This window comes from Pristiophorus japonicus, chromosome 7, assembly GCF_044704955.1.
Source record: "Pristiophorus japonicus isolate sPriJap1 chromosome 7, sPriJap1.hap1, whole genome shotgun sequence".
Classification (NCBI taxonomy): domain Eukaryota; kingdom Metazoa; phylum Chordata; class Chondrichthyes; family Pristiophoridae; genus Pristiophorus; species Pristiophorus japonicus.
The window spans coordinates 10,293,462-10,317,750 of record NC_091983.1 but is presented as its reverse complement, the minus strand read 5'-3'; the positions used below and the strand labels follow the sequence as shown (position 1 = coordinate 10,317,750).

At 54.4% G+C, this 24,289-nt stretch overlaps 1 protein-coding gene across 1 annotated transcript in view; it reads right to left on the bottom strand.

The window, feature by feature from the left end:
• The window catches only part of kcnq5a (potassium voltage-gated channel, KQT-like subfamily, member 5a), an 882,808-nt gene that overhangs the window by 112,390 nt on the left and 746,129 nt on the right, over positions 1 to 24,289 (bottom strand). Inside the window, exon 2 of the mRNA XM_070884637.1 lies at positions 2,403 to 2,493. Coding sequence (XP_070740738.1) covers positions 2,403 to 2,493 — 91 coding nt within the window. The remainder of the gene's footprint in view (positions 1 to 2,402; positions 2,494 to 24,289) is intronic.

Genomic DNA, 24,289 nt, shown 5'->3' with positions numbered 1-24,289 from the left:
AGGGGCAGTACTGAGGGAGCGCTGCACTGTTGGAGAGGCAGTACAGAGGGAGCGCCATACTGTCGGAGGGGCAGTACTGACGGAGCGCTGCACTGTTGGAGGGGCAGTACTGAGGGAGTGCTGCACTGTCGGAGGGGCAGTACTGAGGGAGCGCTGCACTGTCGGAGGGGCAGTACTGAGGGAGCACTGCACTGTCGGAGGGGCAGTACTGAGGGAGCGCTGCACTGTTGGAGGGGCAGTACTGAGGGTGCGCCGCACTGTCGGAGGGGCAGTACTGAAGGAGCGCTGCACTGTCGCAGGGGCAGTACTGAGGGAGCGCTGCACTGTTGGAGAGGCAGTACAGAGGGAGCGCCATACTGTCGGAGGGGCAGTACTGAGGGAGCATCGCACTGTCCGAGGGGCAGTACTGAGGGAGTGCCGCAATGTCAGAGGTGCTGTCTTTTTGATGAGATGTTAAACCGAGGCCCCGTCTGCCCTCTCAGGTGGTTAGAAAAGATCCCACTGTACTATTTCAAAGAAGAGCAGGAATGTTCTCCTCACTGTCCCTCAAACATCACTGAAAAACAAATTATTGGTTCATTTATTTTACTGCTGCTTGTGGAATCTTGATGTGTGCAAATTGGCTTCCCCGTTTCTCTACATTACATTACCAGAAAGGTTATGGTGGGATTTGAATACACGTTCTCTGAATACACTAGTCCAAGAACATAACCTCTGTACCCAGGAATAGAGGCAACATTCTCGCTGACCCACGATTGCCGCAGGCTCCAGGGGAGGGGGAGGGGAAATTGGAAAAAATGTTACAATAATTGATTGCGCCAAAGTGGATTCAATTCTCAATATAAAGACATGTCCCCGAGTGTAAAGAATGATTCTGCAGAAGCTGCACTTTTGGGAGCCCAAAATATCAAAGCAGTTAGTTCCAATCACCTGCGGCAGGAAGCTTCTCACCACAGGATGGAATTGGATACGTCCTTTGTGTTGTTCATACATTCTGCCTCTGAGCAATTACAGCCAAGTGATGCCGCGACGTTCAGTTAAAGTGTGTGGAATACTTCTTATTGGTAAACTCACACTTTTGTTAACCAAATAGGCACTTAACTAGATCAAGTGCAAATGCATAATGCTGAATTCTGGCTTTCAACTCACAACACCTCAATGGCAGGAAAAGTGGCCACAGTTTCTAGAACTGCACAAACATGTTGCTTAGGGGCAGAAACGTACTGTCCCAGGACACATAGAGCGAGGTCACTAGGCCCCAGGACACAGAGGGAGAGGTCACTAGGCCCCAGGACACAGAGGGAGAGGTCACTCGGCCCCAGGACACAGGGGGAGAGGTCACTCGGCCCCAGGACACATAGAGCGAGGTCACTAGGCCCCAGGACACAGGGGGAGAGGTCACTAGGCCCCAGGACACAGGGGGAGAGGTCACTAGGCCCCAGGACACAGGGGGAGAGGTCACTAGGCCCCAAGACACAGGGGGAGAGGTCACTAGGCCCCAAGACACAGGGAGAGAGGTCACTAGGCCCCAGGACACATAGAGCGAGGTCACTAGGCCCCAGGACACAGGGGGAGAGGTCACTAGGCCCCAGGACACAGGGGGAGAGGTCAATAGGCCCCAGGACACAGGGGGAGAGGTCACTAGGCCCCAGGACACAGGGGGAGAGGTCACTAGGCCCCAGGACACAGGGGGAGAAGTCACTAGGCCCCAGGACACAGGGGGAGAGGTCACTAGGCCCCAGGACACACAGGGAGAGGTCACTAGGCCCCAGAACATGCAGGGAGAGGTTGTGTGAGGGTTCGGAGAGCATGCAACGGGGCGGGTGAGCGGGCAAGGGGGGGAGGCGAGTGGGTGAGGGGGCGAGGGGCGGCCAGCGGGCGGGGGGGGCAAGGAGGGGGCGAGCGGGCGAGGGGCGGCGAGCAGGTGAGGGGGCTAGAAGGCGGTCGAGCGGGGGCATGGACAAGAGGGCGAGGAGGAGCGGGCGAGTGGGCAAGGGGCAGGCGAGGGGGCGAGGGGCAGGCGAGGGGGCGAGGGTCCTGTTTGTGATGTGTATATGCGTATTTTACACAAGGCGAATCCCAGAGCCAGCAGTGAGCCGGTCAGTGCCCGTGGGGATGCAGTTCAGGGTGTGTGCCCCTTGCTCTGACCTCTGCCCCACCGCACGGTCACTGACCTGCTGAATTCACCGGGCACTTTCTGTTTGGATCAGATTTTCATCTGTCCTGACTTCCATTTTGCTATTGAACTGGGATGAGTTAATTTACAATGTAATCGAAGTTCAGTGTCAGCACCAGCAGTAAGGTCACATTCTCCCCCTTCAATCACTGAGCCAGCCGGCCGAGAACTCCTGCACAGGGCAACACATGCAGAGATTATAAAGTATTGAATGTGAGGCTCTCACCAGGATGAAGAGACAGTGTGAAGCGAGAGCCGTGTGCTCCGGGATTGTAGAAAGCACAGACAGAACCAGACAGCTGAAAACCAGGAGGAACCTGCGAACAGAAAGAGGAGACGGTCAGTTAGAGAGTCGGGCAGTGAGGGGCAGTGGGGGGTGGGCGGTGAGGGGGAGGAACAGTGAGGGGGAGGGGTGGTGAGGGGGAGGGGCGGTGTGGGGGAAGGGCGGTGCGGGGGGGGTTGAGGGGGAGGGGTGGTGAGGGAGCGGGGCGGTGAGGGGGAGGGGCAGTGAGGGGGAGGGGCAGTGAGGGGGAAGGGCAGTGCGGGGGGGGTTGAGGGGGAGGGGCAGTGAGGGGGAGGGCGGCGAGGGGGAGGGGCGGTGCGAGGGAAGGACGGTGCGGGGGGGGTTTGAGGGGGAGGAATGGTGAGGGGGAGGGGCGGTGAGGCGGTGGGGGGGTGAGGGGAAGGAACAGTGAGGGGGAGGAACAGTGAGGGGGAGGGCAGCGAGGGGGAGGAACAGTGAGGGGGAGGGGCGGTGAGGGGGAGGGGCAGCGAGAGGGAGGAACAGTGAGGGGAGGGGTGGTGAGGGGGAGGAGCGGTGAGGGGGAGGGGCGGCGAGGTGGAGGGGCAGTGAGAGGGAGGGGCGATGCGGGGGAAAGGCGGTGCGGGGGGGTTTAGGGGAGGGACGGTGAGGGGGAGGGGCGGCGAGGGGGAGGGGCAGCGAGGGTGAGGGCCGCTGCGGGGGAAGGGCAGTGCGGGGGGGTGAGGGGGAGGGGTGGTGTGGGGGAGGGGCGGCTAGGGGGAGGGGCAGCGAGGGGGGGCATCGGTGAGGGGGAGGGGCGGTGAGGGGGAGAGGCGGCGAGGGGGAGGGTCACCGAGGGGGAGGAACGGTGAGAGGGAGGGGCGGCGAGGGGGAGCAACGGTGAGGGGGAGGGGCAGTGACAAAAAATATTTAATGTACTAAGAAACTGACTAGTGTCCAACAATTAAACTAACAAATGGTTATTTTCAGCGATTTTAAATTGGGTTTCTCCCAGGTGGAGCATTAGACACTCTGATTAAGAACATAAGAATTCGAAGCAGGAGTCGGCCATTCGGCCCCTCGAGCATGCTCCACCATTCAATAAGATCATGGCTGATCTTCTAGCTCAACTCCACTTTCCTGCACTATCCCCATATCCCTTGATTCCTTTAATATTCAAAAACATATCGATCTCTGTCTTGAATACTCACAGACTGAGCATCCACAGCCCCCTGGGGTAGAGTATTCCAAAAATTCACCACCCTCTGAGTTTCTCCTCATCTCAGTTCTAAATGGCTGACCCCTTATTCTGAGACTGTGACCCCTGGTTCTACACTCCCCCACCCTGGGAAAACACTTTCTCAGCATTAACCCTGTCTAGCCCCTTAAGAATTTTATATATTTCAATGAGGCCACCTCTCATTCTTCTAAACTCTGGAGAATATAGGCCTTGTCTACTCAATCTCTCCTCATAGGACAATCCCCCATCCCAGGAATCAGTCTGGTGAACTGTCATGTATCTCACACTACTGTATATGACTGTATCTTACCATGCTATACATGACTGTAACTAGATATGACCTGTAACCACAAGCATACTTTACCACCAGGGGTGCACTTGCAGGAGACACTGCATACCTGTTCCACACAGGTATATAAAGGCAGGTCTCAGGCAAGTGCGGCACTGGAGAGCTGTGAAATAAAGGTGCAGGTCCAGAGTGACCTTGACTTCAGCATGTGCCTCGTGTAAGTCTGTACTGCAGGGTCATGAACCTTCATGAACCTTCGTTGCACTCCAGCAATGCCAAGTATATCCTTCCTTAGGTAAGGAGACCAAAACTGTACACAATACTCCAGGTGTGGTCTCACTAGGGCCCTATATAATTGCAGTAAGACGTCTTAACTCTTATACTCAAATCGCTTTGTAATAAAGACCAACATACCATTTGCTTTCTTAATTGCTTGCAGTGCCTGCATGATAACTTTCTGTGATCGTGTACAAGGACAACCAGGTCCCTCTGAACACCAACATTTCTCAGTCTCTCACCATTTAAAAAATATTCTGCTGTTTCGTTTTTCCAACCAAAGTGGTTAACTTCACACTTCCCCAGCTTATATTCCATTTGGCATGTTCTTGCCACTCAGTCAACCTGTCTATATCTCCCTGCAGCCTCTTTGCGTCCTCCTCACTTATTTTTGGTGACAAACCCGTCTTCAGCTGGATTAATACACTCGACCAGGGAACCACTCTTAAATACGGTAAGGAATATTTCACAATGCAAGCAAAAGTAACGAATGGATTCCTTTCCATTCCACTGCCCGACTGCACTGGTTTGCTTTTTTGTGATTATGCAAATGAGTTTGAGCAGAAACTCGAAGCAGAAGTTCACTTCGGAGAACCTGCGCCCAGATTGGTGATTGTGCCCAAAGTGGGAACTCTAGCCCGTGTGTCCCCGTGAGATCAGCCTATTCGGAGCCTGGGCCCTTGGTTAAGGTGCAACTCCAAGGTGAAGTTAGTCATTAACCTACACGGAGAGCTCATACACTGAGAAGTGGCAGCAAACCTGTCTGTCATAGGAAACGGTCGCAAGCGGTGAAAAGGCCAGTGAGAACGTTGGCCCTTAAAACAAACAGAGGCTTCTTTGTCACCAGTGTTAAAGTAAATCAGTCTGCATTAAGGTTAAGACTGGTACAGTTCAACCGACACAAGCCCATTGTGAAAAGATCCCTTTGTTTCACTTTAATCCGATTCCATAGCTTTTCCCCAATTAACTGGGGGTTTCCTGGATTGGATATGGTCGGAGGCTGGGCAGTCTCTCCATGAAACGGATTGTGCTGCTCTGGGAATGTGTTCCAAAATTGCTGAATTCTCGCTGGGCATTAACTCAGTCACACTCGGCAAGGTTGGAATCGGCCCATTTAGTATTTTACTTTACTTCCCGCTTCCCGGAGGACCCCAGAAATTCAGGGTTTCGTAGATTTGGCACTAAGGGCGATCATAGTGGACAACACCTTCCTGGAGAAAGGAGGAACAGAAGGAACTTGCATTTGTGTGGAAGCGCTTTATAGTCAATGAAGTATTTTTGAAGGGTAGTTGCTGTTTTAATTTGTCGGAAACATGGCATCCAATATCCACACAGCAAGATCCCACAACATTCAGGCTTGGGCTGATGAGTGGCAAGTAACATTCGTGCCACACAAGTGCCAGGCAATCTATCTCCAACAAGCGAGAGTCTAACCACCGCCCCATGACATTCAACGGAGTTACCATCACCGCATCCCCCAACATCTTGGGGTCACCATTGACCAGAATCTTATCTGGACCAGCCACATAAATAGTGTGGCTACAAAAGGAAATCAGAGGCTGGGTATTCTATGGTGAGTGACTCGTCTCCTGACCCCCCCAAAGCCTTTCCAACATCTACAAGGCTCTTGCCTGGATGAGTGCAGCTCCAACAACACTAAAGGAGCTCGACACCATGCAGGACTTGATCGGCACCCCATCCACCACCTTCAACATTCACTCCCTCCACCACTGGCGCACCGTGGCTGCAGTGTGTACCAACTACAAGATGCACTGCAGCAACTCACCCAGGCTTCTTCAGCAGCACCTCCCAAACCCGCCACCTCTAGCGCCTAGAAGGACAAGGGCAGCAGATGCATGTTGTTGTATCCTTACACACTACAACAAATCAACACGAGGCACATACTGGAGACAAGGTCACTCTGTGACCTGTACCTTTATTTACAGGACCCAGAAGTGATGACCCTGCGTGGGACCTCCCTTTCTTTACCTGGATGACCAGGTGAGGAGTGTCTCCCACAAGTTCACCCCCTGTGGTCAAGGTGTGTATTTCTCAGGTGTATACAGTGTACAGTGTTGTTAGAGTTATGTGAAGGTTACAAACATGACATCACCTCCTCCCAACGTCTTTGGGTCAAAGATTGAGTCTTTCAGGCGGTCGACGCTCTCTCGTGGAGCGCCGCAGTTGGGGCTCTGGTTGTTGAGCCTTGGCATGTGTCTTTGTCACCTGTGGTGATTCCGGCTTGTCTGGGCTGACCGCAGGGACTGTGCATGCTGCTGAATGTTCTTGTTGCTCGTTCACTGGCGGTGGTGTGAGCACCATCTCATGATTTTCCTCAGGTTCCTCAGTGTCCATGCTGAACCTTTTTTTTACTTGGTCCAGATGCTTGAGGCATATCTACCCATTGTTGAGTCTGACCACTATGACCCTATTCCCCTCTTTACCAATTACAGTACCCTCGAGCCACTTGGGCCCCGCAGCGTGATTAAGAACAAATACAGGGTCATCGATTTCTATCCATCTCCCCTTTGAGTTACGGTCATGGCACTCATTTTGGGACTGGCGCTTGCCTTCAACAATGTCTGACAAGACTGGATGATTGAGGGACAGCTGAGTTTTTAGTGTACGTTTCATGAGTAATTCCGCGGGCGGGACTCCCATGAGCGAGTGCGGTCGGGACCTGTAGGCCAGCAGGAGGCGCAATAGACGGTATTGAAGGGAGGGTCCTTGAATCCGGAGCATGCCTTGCTTTATGATTTGGACCGCACGTTCTGCCTGGCCATTGGAAGTCAGCTTGAACGGCACTGTCCTGACATGTTTGATGCCATTACCCGACATGAACTCCCGGAATTCATAGCTAGTGAAACACGGGACGTTGTCGCTAACTGGGATGTCCGGCAAGCTGTGGGTTGCAAAGCAGACTCTCCACTATGGTGGATGTTGTGCACGGATTCAATATGATGCACTCGATCCATTTCGAGTACGCATCAACAACAATGAGGACCATTTTTCCCATGAACGGGCCCGCGTAGTCTACGTGAGTACATGACCATGGCTTGGTGGGCCAGGGCCACGGGCTGAGTGGGGCCTCCCTGTGGGCATTGCCCAGCAGGGCACATGTCGTGCACCTGCGAACACAGTGTTCCAGATCTGCATCAATTCCTGGCCACCATACATGTGACCGGGCAATGACCTTCATCAGCACGATGCCGAGGTGCTCGCTGTGGAGTTCCCTGATGAATGCTTCCCTACCCCTCTGGGGCATGACTACCCACTGCCCCATAGTAGGCAGTCAGTTCGGATGGAGAGCTCATCCATCAGCCTGTGAAACGATCTGACCTCTTCGGGGCATGCTCCGTGTGCGGGCGCCCAATCCCCAGTCAGGACACATTTCTTAATCAGAGATAGGAGGGGATCTCTGTTTGTCCAGGTTTTGATCTGGTGGGCTGTGATGGGGGAGTCTGCGCTGTTAAAGGCATCGACAGCCATGACCATCTCTGCGCTTTGCTCCGCTGCACTTTCAGTGGTGGCCAGTGGAAGCCTGCAGAGCGCGTCAGGCAATTTCCGGTGCCTGGCCGGTGCTGTATGGTGTAGTCATACGCAGCCAGTGTGAGAGCCCATCGCTGTATGCGAGCTGACGCATTGGCATTGACAGCTTTGCTGTCGGACAACAGGGATGTTAACGGCTTATGGTCCATTTCTAACTCGAACCTTATGCCAAAGAAGTACTGGTGCATCTTTTTCACCCAGTAGACACATGCGAGTGCTTCCTTTTCAACCATCCCATACCCCCTTTCTGCTTGGGAGAGCGACCTGGAGGCATAAGCCACAGGTTGGAGTTGGCCCTCATCATTACTCTGCTGCAACACGCACCCAACCCCATAGGATGATGCATCGCATGTTAAACCCAATTTCTTACAGGGGTTGTACAGGGTCAACAGCTTATTTGAACAAAGTAGGTTCTGTGCCCGATTGAAAGCCCGTTCCTGACAGTCCCCCCAAAACCAATCGCAACCCTTACGCAGGAGCACGTGTAGCGGCTCCAGCAATGTACTTAAGTTCGGTAGAAAGTTCCCGAAATAATTCAATAGTCCCAGAAATGAATGCAACTCCGATGTGTTGCCGGGCCTGGGCGCACAATGAATCGCCTCCGTTTTGGATTCGGTAGGCCGGATCCCGTCTGCGGCAACCCTCCTGCCCAAAAACTCGACCTCTGGGGCCAAAAAGATACACTTGGACTTCTTTAGTCGCAGGCCTACCCGGTCCAGTCGGCGTAGCACCTCCTCCAGGTTGTGGAGGTGTTCCTCGGTGTCTCGACCCGTGATAAGGATGTCGTCCTGAAATACAATTGTTCCAGGGATGGATTTGAGCAGGCTTTCCATGTTCCTCTGAAAGATAGCGGCCGCTGATCGAATTCCAAATGGACACCTGTTGTAGACAAACAGCCCCTTGTGCGTGGTGATGGTGGTCAGTAGCTTGGATTCTTTGGCCAGTTCCTGGGTCATGTAGGCTGAAGTGAGGTCCAGCTTGGTGAACAGCTTGCCGCCTGCCAGCGTGGCAAAAAGATCCTCCGCTCTCGGAAGCGGGTATTGGTCTTGTAGTGACACTCGGTTAATGGTGGCCTTGTAGTCGCCACAGATCCTGACCGAGCCATCCGCTTTTAGAACAGGGACGATGGGGCTTGCCCAGTCGCTGAATTCAATGGGCGAAATTATGCCCTCTCTTAGCAACCTGTCCAACTCACTCTCAATTTTCTACCGCATCACATACGGCACAGCTCTGGCTTTGTGGTGCACTGGTGTGGCATCCGGGGTGATGTGGATCCTTACTTTGGTGCCTTTGAAAGTCCCGACGCCAGGTTGAAATAATGACTCGAACTTTTTTTGGACCTGTGAGCATGAACTTCACTCCACAGATGAAATGGCGTGCACATCCCCCCATTTCCAGTTCATCTCGGCTAGCCAGCTCCTCCCCAAAAGCGCGGGACCATTTCCCGGGACAATCCAGAATGGCAGCCGGTTCTGAGATCAATTATGTGTGACCACCAACATTGCACTGCCTAGCACTGGGATGATCTCTTTGGTGTACGTCTGTAGTTGCGTGTCAATGCGTTCTAGTTTGGGCCTGCTAGCTCTGAGTGGCCACAGTTTCTCGAATTGTTGGACACTCATAAGTGACTGGCTGGCTCCTGTGTCTAACTCCATGCGTACCGGGATGTCGTTTAACAGTACATCATCATAGGTGGCGTTTTTGTGTATGAGCTGTAGATGTTTGCCACTTGGATCCGCTGAACTTCAGCGTCCATTGCTGTGTCCCAGGCATACCCCTGCCTTCCTGCACATCCCGGCTAAATATCCACTCAAGTTACAATTTCTGCAGATGAATTGTTGAAACCGGCAGGTATTTGCAGTGTGTTTGCCCTCACACCTCCAGCATGAGCTGAGATTGTTTTGAACAAAAGAGCTGTTACCAGGCATTCCTCTCTGATTGTCTCTTTGATTACTCTTGAGCACTCTGTTTGTGGGTGTCAATGGTCCCATCCCGGGACGTATTGTCCCTTGTGATGGTGTAAATGTCCGTTCAACATGCCATTGTCTCTGTTGCGGGCCCACCCTAGAGTCTGTTACTGACTGGTTGGTGTCGAATTGCCCTTGCCTGCCTGCGGGGTTCTGAGTCGCGTTTACCATGTTAACTCCCTGCTCCATCGCCACGTTGGGAGCAGAGTTGCGCGCGTATATGATCTTGGTTTCCTCCGCCCCCGCCATGAAGGTTTGAGCCATCAACGCCGCCGCTTCCAAGGTCAAGTCCTTGGTCTCAATTAGCTTCCTAAAAATCCCGGCATGACCAATGCCCTCAATGAAGAAATCCCATAACATCTCCCCCCTGCAGGCGTCTGTGAACTTACAGAGGCTGGCCAAGCGCCGAAGGTCCGCAACGAAGTCCGGTATGCTCTGCCCTTCCCGACGTCGGTGCGTATAGAATCGGTGTTGGGCCATGTGTATACTACTCACCGGTTTGAGGTGCTCACTGATCAGTTTGCTGAGCTCCTCGAAGGTCTTGTCCGCCGGCTTCTCGGGTGTGAGCAGGTCTTTCATCAGCGCGTACGTCTTAGGTCCACAGCTGGTCAGTAGATGCGCCCTTCGCTTGTCAGCCGCTGCCGCTCCCAACCAGTCCTTCGTGACAAAGCTCTGTTGGAGCCTCTCAATGAAATCGTCCCAGTCCTCACCAACACAGTACCGTTCCTCCGTGCTACCGGTGGCCATTCTCTTGAGTCATTGATTCCCATTTCTCGTCGCCAAATGTTGTGTCCTTACACACTACAGCAAATGAACATGAGGCACATACTGGAGGCAAGGTCACTCTGTGACCTGTACCTTTATTTACAGGACCAAGAAGTGATGACCCTGCGTGGGACCTCTCTTTATATACCTGGATGACCAGGTGAGGAGTGTCTCCCACAAGTTCAGCCCCTATGGTCAAGGTGTGCATTTCTCAGGTGTATACAGTGTACAGTGTTGTTACATGAAGGTTACAGTTATGTGAGGTTACAAACATGACACATGGAAACACCAAGTTCCCCTCCAAATCACACACCATCCTAACTTGGAAATATATCGGCCGTTCCTTCATCGTCGCTGGGTCAAAATCCTGGAACTCCCTCCCTAACAGCACTGTGGGAGGACCTTCACCACATGGACTGCAATTGATGATGGCCAATAAATGCCAGTGCCTTGCCAATGCCGCCCACATCCTGTAAATGAATTTTAAAAAACAGCCTGTAATGAGAGTAATGGACGATGTTGCGTAACTTTTGCCGATGTTCAAAGGCAAAGCCTTTGTCAAATCTTCTCCTCGAGTTTCCCTTTAAATTCAAACTCAATATGTAAGGAGAACAGATGGCAGGAGGCAGTGGAGAGCTTGAGATTGTTTCATGATCCATACGCAGAAAGCTCGAGTGGTTCTCGCACAGTGCGATTGTTTTACAAGCTCAATAATTCCCCAACCACCGCTTTGTAAAGGCTGTGCGAGCTGGTGAGCTCGGCAGTTGCTAACCGGGTTTATATTTCTCATTACCTACGCTGCACCTTGTGGGCTTTCCCACCATACGACCGGCCCGGGCACTAGCCCAGGGACTAATAGCTATCGAGAGCTGATTATTTTACCCAGAGATAATCCGTTAACGCAACAATAACAACCACAACAACAACAACTTGTATTTACATAGTGAAACGTCCCAAGGTGCTTCACAGGAGTATTATGTGATACAAATTTGACACTGAGCCGCATAAGTAGAAATTAGCGCAGGTGACCAAAAGCTTGGTCAAAGAGGTATGTTTTGTAGTGTCTCTGCACCTTGTTACAAACTCACACGAGGCATGTATATATCAGACAAGGTCACTCTGTGACCTTCACTTTATTCCCAGGACCAAGGAGTGCTGACCCTGGGTAGGACCTCCCCTTTTATACCTGGAAACCCAGGTGAGGAGTGTCTCCCGCAAGCTCACCCCCTGTGGTCAGGGTGTGCATTTCAAGGGTACCGGTACAGTGTGCATGAGTTACAGTTACATAACTATTGACATTGCAAGATGGTGAAACACATGACAGGTTTTAAGGAGCGTCTTGAAGGAGGAAAGAGGTAGAGAAACGGAACGGTTTAGGGAGGGAATTCCAGAGCTTGGGGCCCAAGCAACAGAATGCACAGCCACCAATGGTTGAGCGATTATAATCAGGGGTGCCCAAGAGGGCAGAATTAGAGGAGCGCAGACACCTCGGGTGGCGGGGGCTGGAGGAATTACAGAGATAGGGAGGGGCGAGGCCATGGAGGGATTTGACAATAGATCATCTCCGACAGCAGTATCTGAATCGGAGGATGAGATGGGTAATCTCGTTACAATTTCCACTCAGCTGACCGCGATTCTAAACAAGCGAGAGTGAGGTGGTGTTACTGTGAGCCTTTGTCCTGGTACAGAGCCAGTCCACAAGGCCACGGGTCAGAGTTCGGACTCACACTGCTCCATGAGAGAGACACTTCCGGGTCGCATGCACAGTCAGTGTTCAAAGGAGGAGTGAACCTTAGGATATACCTTCAATCACATGGCTCGCGCTCTCTCTCTCTGCACAGTGAACATGTGGCGGGAGCTTGAGTTAATCCCAGAGGGGCCATCTATTAACTTTATATTGAAAGGATTTCTGTGAGAATGGATCATTCTGCAATGTGTTAATCAATCATATCATCCGAAGAATGATAAGTAAATCTGCGGCCAATTTCTTTATGTAAACTGTTCCTGTATTGGAGCTTCAGATAGGCACAATGTTGAGAGTGCAATATAATAAATGGGCCTCATTACTTCAGTCAATTAAAGAGCCGCTCAGTTCTGTGGGTGTCAGGTTTAGGACTCTATCAGATATTAACATTTAAAGAGGGAGAAATAACCAGCAATAAAATCGCAGACAGCTGTTTCAAACACAGTCATGCCTTTAACATCGTAAAATGTCCCAAGGCGCTTCACAGGAGCGTTATCAATCAAAATATGATGTCGAGCCACATAAAGTGACATTAGGGCATGGGACCAAAAGCTCGGTTAAAGAGGTTGGTTTAAAGAGTGGCTTATAGGAGGAAAGAGAGGTAGAGAGACGGAGAGGTTTAGGCAGGGAATTCCAGAGTTCAGGGCCGATTATAATCAGGGATGCAGAAGATGCTAGATTTGGAGGAACGCAGAGATCGCAGAGGGTTGTAAGGCTGGACAGAGAAAGGGAGGGGCGAGGCCATGGAGGGATTTGAAACCAAGGATGAGATTTTTCAAATGGAAGTGTTGCTTAACCGGGAGCCAATGTCGGTCAACGAGCACAGGGGTAATGGCTGAGCAAGGCTTGGTGCGAGTTAGGACACGGGCTGCCAAGTTTTGGATGCGCTCAAGTTTATGTAGGATGTCAGGTGGGAGGCCAGCCAGAAGTGCATTAGATAGTCCAGTCTAGCAGTAACAAAGGCATAGATGAGCGTTTCAGCAGCAGATGACTGAGGCAGTGGCAGAGGAGGGAGCTATTACTGAGGTGGAAGTAGGGTAAGCAGAACAGATCCAATCCAGCCAATTACCGCCCCATCAGTCTACCCTCAATCATCAGCAAAGTGATGGAAGGTGTCATCGACAATGCTATCAAGCGGCACTTACTCACCAATAACCTGCTCACCGATGCTCAGTCTGGGTTCCCCCAGGACCACTCAAGAGCTGAATTCCAGAGCTGAGTGTGAGCGTGACTGCCCTTGACATCAAGGCAGCATTTGACCGAGTGTGGCATCAAGTTGGCCCAGTAAAACTGAAGTCAATGGGAATCAGGGGGCAAACGCTCCACTGGCTGGAGTCATGCAGAGTTAGCTTGGCTCAGTGGCTGCACACGGACTTCGTAGGTTCAAGCTCCACTCCGAGAAACCCCTCAGCTACACAAAGGTCTTGAGAAAGTAAACACCGCAAGAATGGCCTTGATCAGTGAAAATAAGTAATTTCCAGGGCTGAATGGCCTCCTCCTGCTCCTGTGTAACAGGCTCGAGGGGCTGAATGGCCTCCTCCAGCTCCTGTGTAACAGGCTCAAGGGGCTGAATGGCCTCCTCCTGTTCCTGGGTAACAGGCTCGAGGGGCTGAATGGGCCTCCTCCTGTTCCTGGGTAACAGGCTCGAGAGGCTGAATGGGCCTCCTCCTGTTCCTGGGTAACAGGCTCGAGGGGCTGAATGGGCCTCCTCCTGTTCCTGTGTAACAGGCTCGAGGTGCTGAATGGCCTCCTCCTGTTCCTGTGTAACAGACTCGAGGGGCTGAATGGGTCTCCTCCTGTTCCTGGGTAACAGGCTCGAGGAGCTGAATGGACCTCCTCCTGTTCCTGTGTAACAGGCTGGAGGGGATGAATGGCCTCCTCCTGTTCCTGTGTAACAGGCTTGAGGGGGCTGAATGGCCTCCTCCTGTTCCTGGTGTAACAGGCTCGAGGGGCTGAATGGCCTCCTCCTGTTCCTGTGTAACAAGCTCGAGGGGCTGAACGGGCCTCCTCCTGTTCCTGTGTAACAAACTCGAGGGGCTGAATGGGCCTCCTCCTGTTCCTGTGTAACAGGCCCGAGGGGCTGAATGGGCCTCCTCCTGTTCCTATGTAACAGGCTCGAGGGGCTGATTGGGCCTCCTCCTGTTCCTGTGTAACAGGCTCGAGGGGCTGATTGGGCCTCCTCCTGTTCCTGTGTAACAGGCTCGAGGGGCTGATTGGGCCTCCTCCTGTTCCTGTGTAACAGGCTCGAGGGGCTGAATGGCCTCCTCCTGTTCCTGTGTAACAGGCTCGAGGGGCTGAATGGCCTCCTCCTGTTCCTGTGTAACAGGCTCGAGGGACTAAATCGCCTCCTCCTGTTCCTGTGTAACAGGCTCGAGGGGCTGAATGGCCTCCTCCTGTTACTGTGTAACAGGCTCGAGGGGCTGAATGGGCCTCCTGCTGTTCCTGTTTTTTCAGTGGAATTGGTGAGCTTTCCCTAGGGGAGCTTTTGGCTGGCGATTGAAATGCTCAACTTGTAAACCCCCCTCTCTCATCTTTCGAAGGCGTCCTTCCGCATGCTTGGAGGCAGGAGGAAGCAGCTGTCATTTCTGTCTCTCTCCCCTCCCTGGAATTTGATGTGAAGAATTTCTGACCAGGAAGCCAACACATGCCCCGGGGGAGAAGAGCATTTCATGTGCTGCAGACCTTGTGTCGTATCGAACTGGTCGGGATTCCAGCTGCCGCCAGTTGCCACCGCATGAACCCTCATTGATGTACATTAGTGAGTGAGTGTTGTACTGCAGCTTGTCACTGGAATCAAAGTGCTTCCAGTTGCTGCTGACTCCTGAGGCAGGATGAGGACATCTATCTCAGTCCCCACACAGCTCAGGCCGGAGTGTGAATCTGTGCTCACCACCGCAAGGGTTTTCTCGAGAGGCCCCCTAGGCTGGCCTTAGTAGAAATAGAGTAACTATTAGCTGGGCAAAGTTGCCTAAATGGCCAGAATTGGCGCGGGTGGCAGGTTCACCCCCGTTTGAAAAAAAAAACGCGCCTAAAAAAAACCTAACTGAGTTGCGCTGGTGCAAATTGATTGGGGAAACTAGGGATTTTTGAGCTAGGCCGGAAGAAGCAGCCTACTCCAAAAAAAAAGGCGCAAATACTGGGGAAAACTGAGCCCGTAGTCACTCAGAAACACAGCTTCACCTTGTTGGGAGCAATCTCGGCAGCAGAGAAACATTCCGCCTTATTCGTAGATTCATACGGCACAGCAGGAGGCCGTTCGCCCATCGTGTCTGTGCTCTTTGACAGAGCTCTCCAATTAGTCTCACCTCCCCCCGCTCTTTCCCCACAGCCTCTGCAAGTGTCTCCTTTTCACATATTTATCCAATTCTGTTTTGAAAGTTATTATTGAATCATCTCCCAGCATACTTTCAGGCAGTGCATTCCAGATTATAACTCGCTCATAAAAAAAAGAATCTCCTTATCTTGCCTCTGGTTCTTTTGCCAATGACCTTAAATCTGTTTCATTTGGTTACCGACCCTTCTGTCAGTGGAAACAGTTTCTCCCTGGCTACTCCATCAACACCCTTCATATTTTGGAACTCCTGTATTAAATCTCCCCTTAACCTTCTCTGCTCTGAGGAGAACTATCGTCTTTCTACTCTCTCTGTGTAACTCAAGTCCCTCATTTGTGCACGGATGTTGCTCAGTCACAGGGTGAACGCCCCTCTCTGTTCTAGCAGTCATCACTGATCTCACGCTCAGGTGTGAGCACAGAGAAATGTGCGGCAGAAGGATATTGGAAGGGAGAGAGAGCAGAGGGGAGAGTGGATGGGAGAGGGGGGAGGGGAGGGGAGAGGGGATGGGAGAGAGGGGAGGGGTGGGGAGTGCAGGAGGTTTTAGAGGCGAGGGGAGCGGAGAAGGGAGAAGCGGAGAGGGGAGGGGATGGGAGAGGGGGAAGGGGAGAGAGGGAGGGGAGCAGAATGATGGAGGGGAGGGCAGCAGTGAGGAAGGGAGGGGGGAAGAGAGGGGTGGGGTGAGGAGGGGAGGGGAGAGAGGGAGGTGGAAAGGGAGGGGAGGAGGAGAGGGAGTGGGATGGAGAGGAAGTGGGAGGGAGAGGGGGAGGGAGAGGGATGTAGAGGGAGGTAGAGAGGAGAGGGACAAGTGGAGGAGCAGACTCTGAGTGACACATAGTGACACACACTCCTGATAGTCAGCATTAAAGTTAGAGCTCAGCCCCTGCTAAGGGCATCATGTGTGAGGGAACAGTAGCTCCCTCTCTCTCTCCTCTCTCTGTCCCTCTCTCTCTCTCTCTCCCTCGCTCAGTCTCTAGCTCTCTCTCTGTCTCTCTGTCCCTCTGTCTTTGTCTGTCTATCTCTCTCGCTCTCCCTCTCTCTCTTTCTCTCTCTGACTCTGTCTATCTGTGTGTCTCTCTCTCTCTCTGTCTTCTCTCTCTCTCTGTCTCTCCCTCACCCTATCTCCTCTTTATATGTGTTTCCGTCTCTCTCTCTCTCTCTGTCTTCTCTCTCTCTCTGCCTCTCTCTCTTTCTCTCTCTGTCTCTGTCTGTTCTCTCTCTCTGCCTCTCTTTCTCTCTCTCTTTCTCTGTCTCTCTGCCTCCCTGTCTTTCTCTCTCTTTCTCTCTCTCTGTCTTCTCTCTTTGTCTCACTTTCTTTCTTCCTCTTTAGCCGAGGTGTACAATTCAACTGCCTGCCGGCGGTTCAGTCACCGATCCAGTAATGGCTGTTTTGTTTTCCAATTCTGTTAAATATTTCCAGATTGTGAAAGTGCAGCGATTAGTCCCCACCACAAGCCTGAGTGGAGATGAGCTGAGCTCATGTCTCACTGTGGGACAGTATGTTTGGGATATAATTGTTCATCTGCAGGCAGTCTCGGTCAACCAGAAACTGCATCTAATGCCATCTGTTTACTTTCTGCAAAGTTCCCCGGAACCTTTTTCTTCATCAACACCTCAAGATTCACATTCAGAAAGTGAATCATCGTCAGCAGAAATAACAATTTAATAAAGATCCTTCACGATGTTGCCCAGTGGGAACCGGAGGAAAATTCGATTCACCATGAAACTGATTCAATTTACACTAATCAGGCACAATTCATGGGTTGTGCAAATTGAAATGTGACATGGTCATAGCGTGACGTGGTCAAAGCAAAATCGTAGCCGTGAGAGCAGCCCTTCAAAGAAACATGCACAGGCCGAAGACAGCACAAGACTGTACAGATAGTCCCACAATTTGCTTCACTTTACCTCCTTTACCAATCGCACTAATCTGGAATGATGTCGGGCCTATTCTGCAGGGAGTTGCTGTCACAGTCCACTGAGTCAGCAACTCCAGTTCCCAGTGGACTGGAATCCACACCTCCGAAAGCACACTCACAATCCGACACTAATTGGACAATGTGAGACAGAAGTGTTTGGCAAAGTAAATGTCAGAGGTGCAGTGGGGGCAAGAGCTCTCCAGATCAGCGAACAAGGAAATCCGAAATTGCATCGAAATTTCCCGGCAGCTGACCCGTGAGAGTGCCGAGACAGCAGAAAGAATGCAATGCCGTCACCTCCAGGAGCACACACACAGCCCAAACACTGTTCGATGAAAGAAACTAAGCCTGGCCTCGCAACGCACAAAGCAGGAGAAATGTTCGGGGGTCATCCTGATTTTAAATGAGGGTTTCTCCAAATAGAAAGTGCCTTATAGTTGTTTCTCATGAAGCACAATCTGCCGGATGTAGATATCAGCATGGGTTGCCTCATCGCACAGAGGAAGGAAAAGTTTCATCGTAACACGTAGCTTGGGGGCAGGGGGGGAAATCAGAGGTGGGGGGAGAGGGGGGGTCAAGGGTCAATCGATCCGGGAAGGGCTGGGACTGAAAACGAGCACATGCTGACCACTGAAGCTCACTACCCAGGCCGCAAGAGGCTGTAATTGCTGCAGGAATGATGCCGAATGTGTGTTCCAGTGAGTCACTTTAGTTCAGCCACAGGCATACCCGGTGTGGCCTCCTGTGGGTGGCGAGTGACCGAATTTAACTCACAGAGCTGCAGATATCCATCGCCTTTTGTTTCTGCATCAGTTCACATGTGGTCACGCCGCTCAAGGAATCTTGGCCTTTACTGCAAAGGGGATGGAGTATAAAAGTAGGGAAGTCTTGCTACAGCTGTACAGGGTATTGGTGAGGTCATACCTGGAAGACTGCGTGCAGTTTTGGTTTCCATATTTACGAAAGGGGATACTTGCTGTGGAGGCAGTTCAGAGAAGGTTCACTAGGTTGATTCCGGGGATGAGGGGGTTGACATGAGGAAAGGTTGAGTAGGTTGGGCCTCTATTCATTGCAGTTCAGAAGAATGAGAGGTGATCTTATCGAAACGTATAAGATTATAAGGGGGCTTGAAAAGGTGGATGCAGAGAGAATGTTTCCACTGATGGGGGAGACTAGAACTAGAGGGCATGATCTTAGAATAAGGGGCCGCCCATTTAAAACAGAGCTGAGGAGAAATTTCTTCTCTCAGAGGGTTGTAAATCTGTGGAATTCGCTGCCTCAGAGAGCTGTGGAAGCCGGGACATTGGATAAATTTAAGATAGAAATAGACAGTTTCTTAAACGATAAAGGGATAAGGGGTTATGGGGAGTGAGCGGGGAAGTGGAGCTGAGTCCATGATCGGATCAGCCATGATCTTATTGAATGGCGGAGCAGGCTTGAGGGGCCGTATGGCCTACTCCTGCTCCTATTTCTTCTGGTTCTTATGTTCAATGCTATCTTCACCTCTGCCTAAGCAGCCTACCCCCGCGTTGCTGCTCCTGTCCCCCAACAGTTGGGCAATAGGAGCCGCAAGTTTAACGGGAGCCTGCCGCTCATTTTATTGCAGCCCTTTGGCAATTCTAAACTTCGAAGACTTCCAACATTTAACCTCCATGCTGCCAGTGCTTCAAATAATCTTTCCATTCAATCCCAGCATTCCTGCCCGCTCCTTAAATGAGCTGCTGCAGCCCTTCAAAATCAGCAACCCCTCCCTGGATCACATATCCTCCATCAAGCGACTCTCCCATAGATCCACTGCACCTCCCCCAATTGATTTACCCCCACAACCCCGATTGAACTTTCGCCCTCCCCCCATCGACCGCCCCATCCCCATCAACCACCCCTCCCCCATCAACCACCCCTCCCCCATCAACCACCCCTCCCCCTTCGACCACCCCTCCCCCCTCGACCACCCCTCCCCCATCGACCACCCCTCCCCCATCAACCACCCCTCCCCCCTCGACCACCCCTCCCCCCTCGACCACCCCTCCCCCTTCGACCACCCCTCCCCCCTCGACCACCCCTCCCCCCTCGACCACCCCTCCCCCTTCGACCACCCCTCCCCCCTCGACCACCCCTCCCCCATCGACCACCCCTCCCCTTCGACCACCCCTCCCCCATCGACCACCCCTCCCCCCATCGACCGTCCCTCCCCCCATCGACCACCCCTCCCCCATCGACCACCCCTCCCCTTCGACCACCCCTCCCCCATCGACCACCCCTCCCCCCATCGACCGTCCCTCCCCCCATCGACCACCCCTCCCCCATCGACCACCCCTCCCCCCATCGACTGTCCCTCCCCCCATCGACCACCCCTCCCCCATCGACTGTCCCTCCCCCCATCGACCACCCCTCCCCCATCGACTGTCCCTCCCCCCCTCGACCACCCCTCCCCCATCGACTGTCCCTCCCCCCATCGACCACCCCTCCCCCCATCGACCACCCCTCCCCCCATCAACCACCCCTCCCCCATCGACTGTCCCTCCCCCCATCGACCACCCCTCCCCCCATCAACCACCCCTCCCCCCTCGACCACCCCTCCCCCTTCGACCACCCCTCCCCCATCAACCACCCCTCCCCCCTCGACCACCCCTCCCCCATCGACCACCCCTCCCCCATCAACCACCCCTCCCCCCTCGACCACCCCTCCCCCCTCGACCACCCCTCCCCCATCAACCACCCCTCCCCCATCAACCACCCCTCCCCCCTCGACCACCCCTCCCCCCTCGACCACCCCTCCCCCTTCGACCACCCCTCCCCCCTCGACCACCCCTCCCCCTTCGACCACCCCTCCCCCCTCGACCACCCCTCCCCCCTCGACCACCCCTCCCCCTTCGACCACCCCTCCCCCATCAACCACCCCTCCCCCCTCGACCACCCCTCCCCCCTCGACCACCCCTCCCCCTTCGACCACCCCTCCCCCATCGACCACCCCTCCCCCATCGACCACCCCTCCCCCCTCGACCACCCCTCCCCCATCGACCACCCCTCCCCCCTCGACCACCCCTCCCCCATCGACCGCCCCTCCCCCATCGACCGCCCCTCCCCCATCGACCGCCCCTCCCCCCATCGACCACCCCTCCCCCCATCGACCGCCCCTCCCCCATCGACCGCCCCTCCCCCATCGACCGCCCCTCCCCCCATCGACCACCCCTCCCCCCATCGACCGCCCCATCCCCACCGACCATCCGTCCCCCCATCGACCACCCCTCCCCCCATCGACCACCCCTCCCCCCATCAACCACCCCTCCCCCCATCGACCGCCCCTCCCCCATCGACAACCCCTCCCCCATCGACTGCCCCTCCCCCATCGACCACCCCTCCCCCCATCGACCGCCCCTCCCCCCATCGACCGCCCCTCCCCCATCGACAACCCCTCCCCCATCGACTGCCCCTCCCCCATCGACCGTCACTCCCCCATCGACCGTCACTCCCCCCATCGACCACCCCTCCCCCCATCGACTCCCTCCCCCCATCGACCACCCCTCCCCCCATCGACTGTCCCTCCCCCCATCGACCACCCCTCCCCCCATCGACTGTCCCTCCCCCCATCGGCCACCCCTCCCCCCATCGACCGCCCCTCCCCCCATCGACCACCCCTCCCCCCATCGACCGCCCCTCCCCCATCGACAACCCCTCCCCCATCGACCGCCCCTCCCCCATCGACAACCCCTCCCCCATCGACTGCTCCTCCCCCATCGACCACCCCTCCCCCCATCGACCGCCCCTCCCCCCATCGACCGCCCCTCCCCCATCGACAACCCCTCCCCCATCGACTGCCCCTCCCCCATCGACCGTCACTCCCCCATCGACCGTCACTCCCCCCATCGACCACACCTCCCCCCATCGACCACCCCTCCCCCCATCGACCACCCCTCCCCCCATCGACCGTCCCTCCCCCATCGACCGTCCCTCCCCCATCGACCGTCCCTCCCCCATCAATAGCCCCTCCCCCCATCGACCGTCCCTCCCCCCATCGACCGTCCCTCCCCCATCGACCACCCCTCCTCCATTGAACGTCCCTCCCCCCCGTCCGCCACCCCTCCCCCCCTTCGACTACCCCTCCCTCGATGAAACGTCCCTCCCCTGATCCACCTCCCTTGCCCTTGATCGACCTCCCCCAGTGTGTGATGACCCTCCCCCCAGTGTGAGTAGCCCCTACCCTAGTGTGAGATGACCCTCCTCCCCAATGTGAGATGCCCCTCCCCCAAGATGAGTAGCCCCTCCCCCCAGTGTGTGTAGCTCCCCCGTGTGAGTAGCCCCTCCCCCTGTGTGATGCCCCTCCTCCCAGTGTGAGTAGCTCCTCCCCCAGTGTGAGATGCCCCTCCCCCAGAGTGAGTAGCCCCTCCCTCCAGTGTGAGATGCCTCTTCCCCAGTGTGAGATGCCCCTTCCTCCAGTGTGAGATGCCCCCCCCCCAGAATGAAATGTTCCTCCCCCAGAGTGAGATGCCCCGCCCCCCAGTGTGAGTAGCCCCTCCCCCAGTGTGAGATGCCCCTCCCTCCATTGCGAGATGCCCCTCCCCACAGTGTAAGATGCCCCTCCCCACAGTGTGAGATGCCCCTCCCCCCAGAGTGAGAAGCCCCCCCCCAGTGTGAGATGCCTCTTCCCCAGTGTGAGATGCCCCTCCTTCCAGTGTAAGATGCCCCTCCCTCCAGTGTGAGTAGCCCCTCCCTCCAGTGTGTGATGCCCTTCTCTCCAGTGTGAGATGCCCCTCCCCCAGTGTGAGATGCCCCTCCCTCCATTGGGAGATGCCCCTCCCCACAGTGTGAGATGCCCCTCCCCCTAGAGTGAGAAGCCCCCCCCAGTGTGAGATGCCCCTCCCCCAGTGTGAGATGCCCCACCCCCAGTGTGAGATGCCCCTCCCTCCAGTGTGAGTAGCCCCTCCCTCCAGTGTGAGATGCCCTTCTCTCCAGTGTGAGATGCCCCTCCCCCAGTGTGAGATGCCCCTCCCTCCATTGGGAGATGCCCCTCCCCACAGTGTGAGATGCCCCTCCCCCTAGAGTGAGAAGCCCCCCCCCAGTGTGAGATGCCCCTCCCCCAGTGTGAGATGCCCCACCCCCAGTGTGAGATGGCCCCCCAGTGTGAGATGCCCCTCCCCTTGTGTGAGATGCCCCACCCCCAGTGTGAGAAGCCCCTCCCCTAGTGTGAGTAGCCCCTCCCTCCAGTGTGAGATGCCCCTCCCTCCAGTGTAAGATATCCCTCCCCCAGTGTGAGTAACTCCTTCCTCCAGTGTGAGATGCCCCTCCCCCAGTGTGAGCAGCCCCTCCCCCCAGAGTGAGATGCCCCCCCCCAGTGTGAGATGCCCCTCCCCCCAGTGTGAGATGCCCCTCCCCCTGTGTGAGATGCCCCTCCCCCTGTGTGAGATGCCCCTCCCCCCAGTGTGAGATGCCTCTCCCCCCAGTGTGAGATGCCCCTCCCCCCAGAGTGAGAAGCCCCTCCCCCAGTGTGAGAAGCCCCTCCCCCAGTGTGAGTAGCTCCTTCCCCCTGTGTGAGATGCTCCTCCCCAGTGTGAGTAGCCCCTCCCTCCAGTGTGAGATGCCCGCCCCCCAGAGTGAGATGCCCCTCCCCCCAGTGTGAGATGCCCCTTCCCCCAGAGTGAGATGCCCCTCCCCCAGAGTGAGATGCCCCTCCCCCAGAGTGAGATGCCCTTCCCCCAGAGTGAGATGCCCCTCCCCAAGTGAGAAACGTCCCTCCCTAAGTGAGCGACGCCCCACCCTATAGGATAAAAATTTTGCCTGGCCACTGGAAACGTTGGGCTCCTCTGGAATGAGAGCCCATCAGAGAGCATCCTCTTGGTGTTTTGCACTTCATTTGCTCCTCATGTGTTGTGTTTGTAAGAACAGTTAAAACCCATCACATCAGAGCTCTCTTAGTGCCACAACCTCTCTCTACTCCCTCCCCTTCACAACCTCCCACTCCCCCTCACAAACTCTCTCTGCCCCTCCACAACTACTCTCGCCCCTCACCACAAACTCATTCTGCTCGCTACAACCTCTCTCCCCTCCCTCCTTAAACCTCCCCCTCCTCCCCTGATAACCTCTCTCTCCTCCCTCCTTAAACCTCCCCCTCCCCCCTGATAACCCCTCTCCCCACCCTCCTTAAACCTCCGCCTCCCACATCACAGCCTCTCTCTCCCTCATCATAATCTCACTACACAGCACACCCCAGTGTCCCTCTGGCACTCCCAGAGTGATACAGGGTTCAGGTGAGTGGAAATTGACAGTATAAGGAGAAGGCAATAGATCAGGGTAGCACTGGGAGAAATGAAAACCAGAGCGTGTCAGGAAGGGACAGAATGTATAAATATAACGGTGAATCAGAAAGATTGGTTAAAGCAGGAAAAACTGGTTAAAAAAACAAATTTAAAAGCTCTTTCTCTGAATGCACGCAGTATTCGTAACAAAATAGATGAGTTGACGACACAACAGATACCAATGGGAACTAAATATTCAGGGATATTTGACAATTCAGAAGGATAGACAGAAAGGAAAAGGAGGTGTGGTAGCTCTATTAATAAAGGATGAGATCAGTGCGTTAGTGAGAAACGAGGAATAATAAGGGGAAAAAGTTGCTGGTGGGCGTAATCTATAGGCTCCCTAACAGTAGCTACACTGTTGGACGGAGTATAAACCAAGAAATAATGGAGGCTTTTAAAAAAGGAACGGCAATAATCATGGGCAATGTTAACCTTCATATTGATTGGACAAAGCAAATTGGCCAGGATAGCCTTGAGGAAGAGTTCATAGAGTGT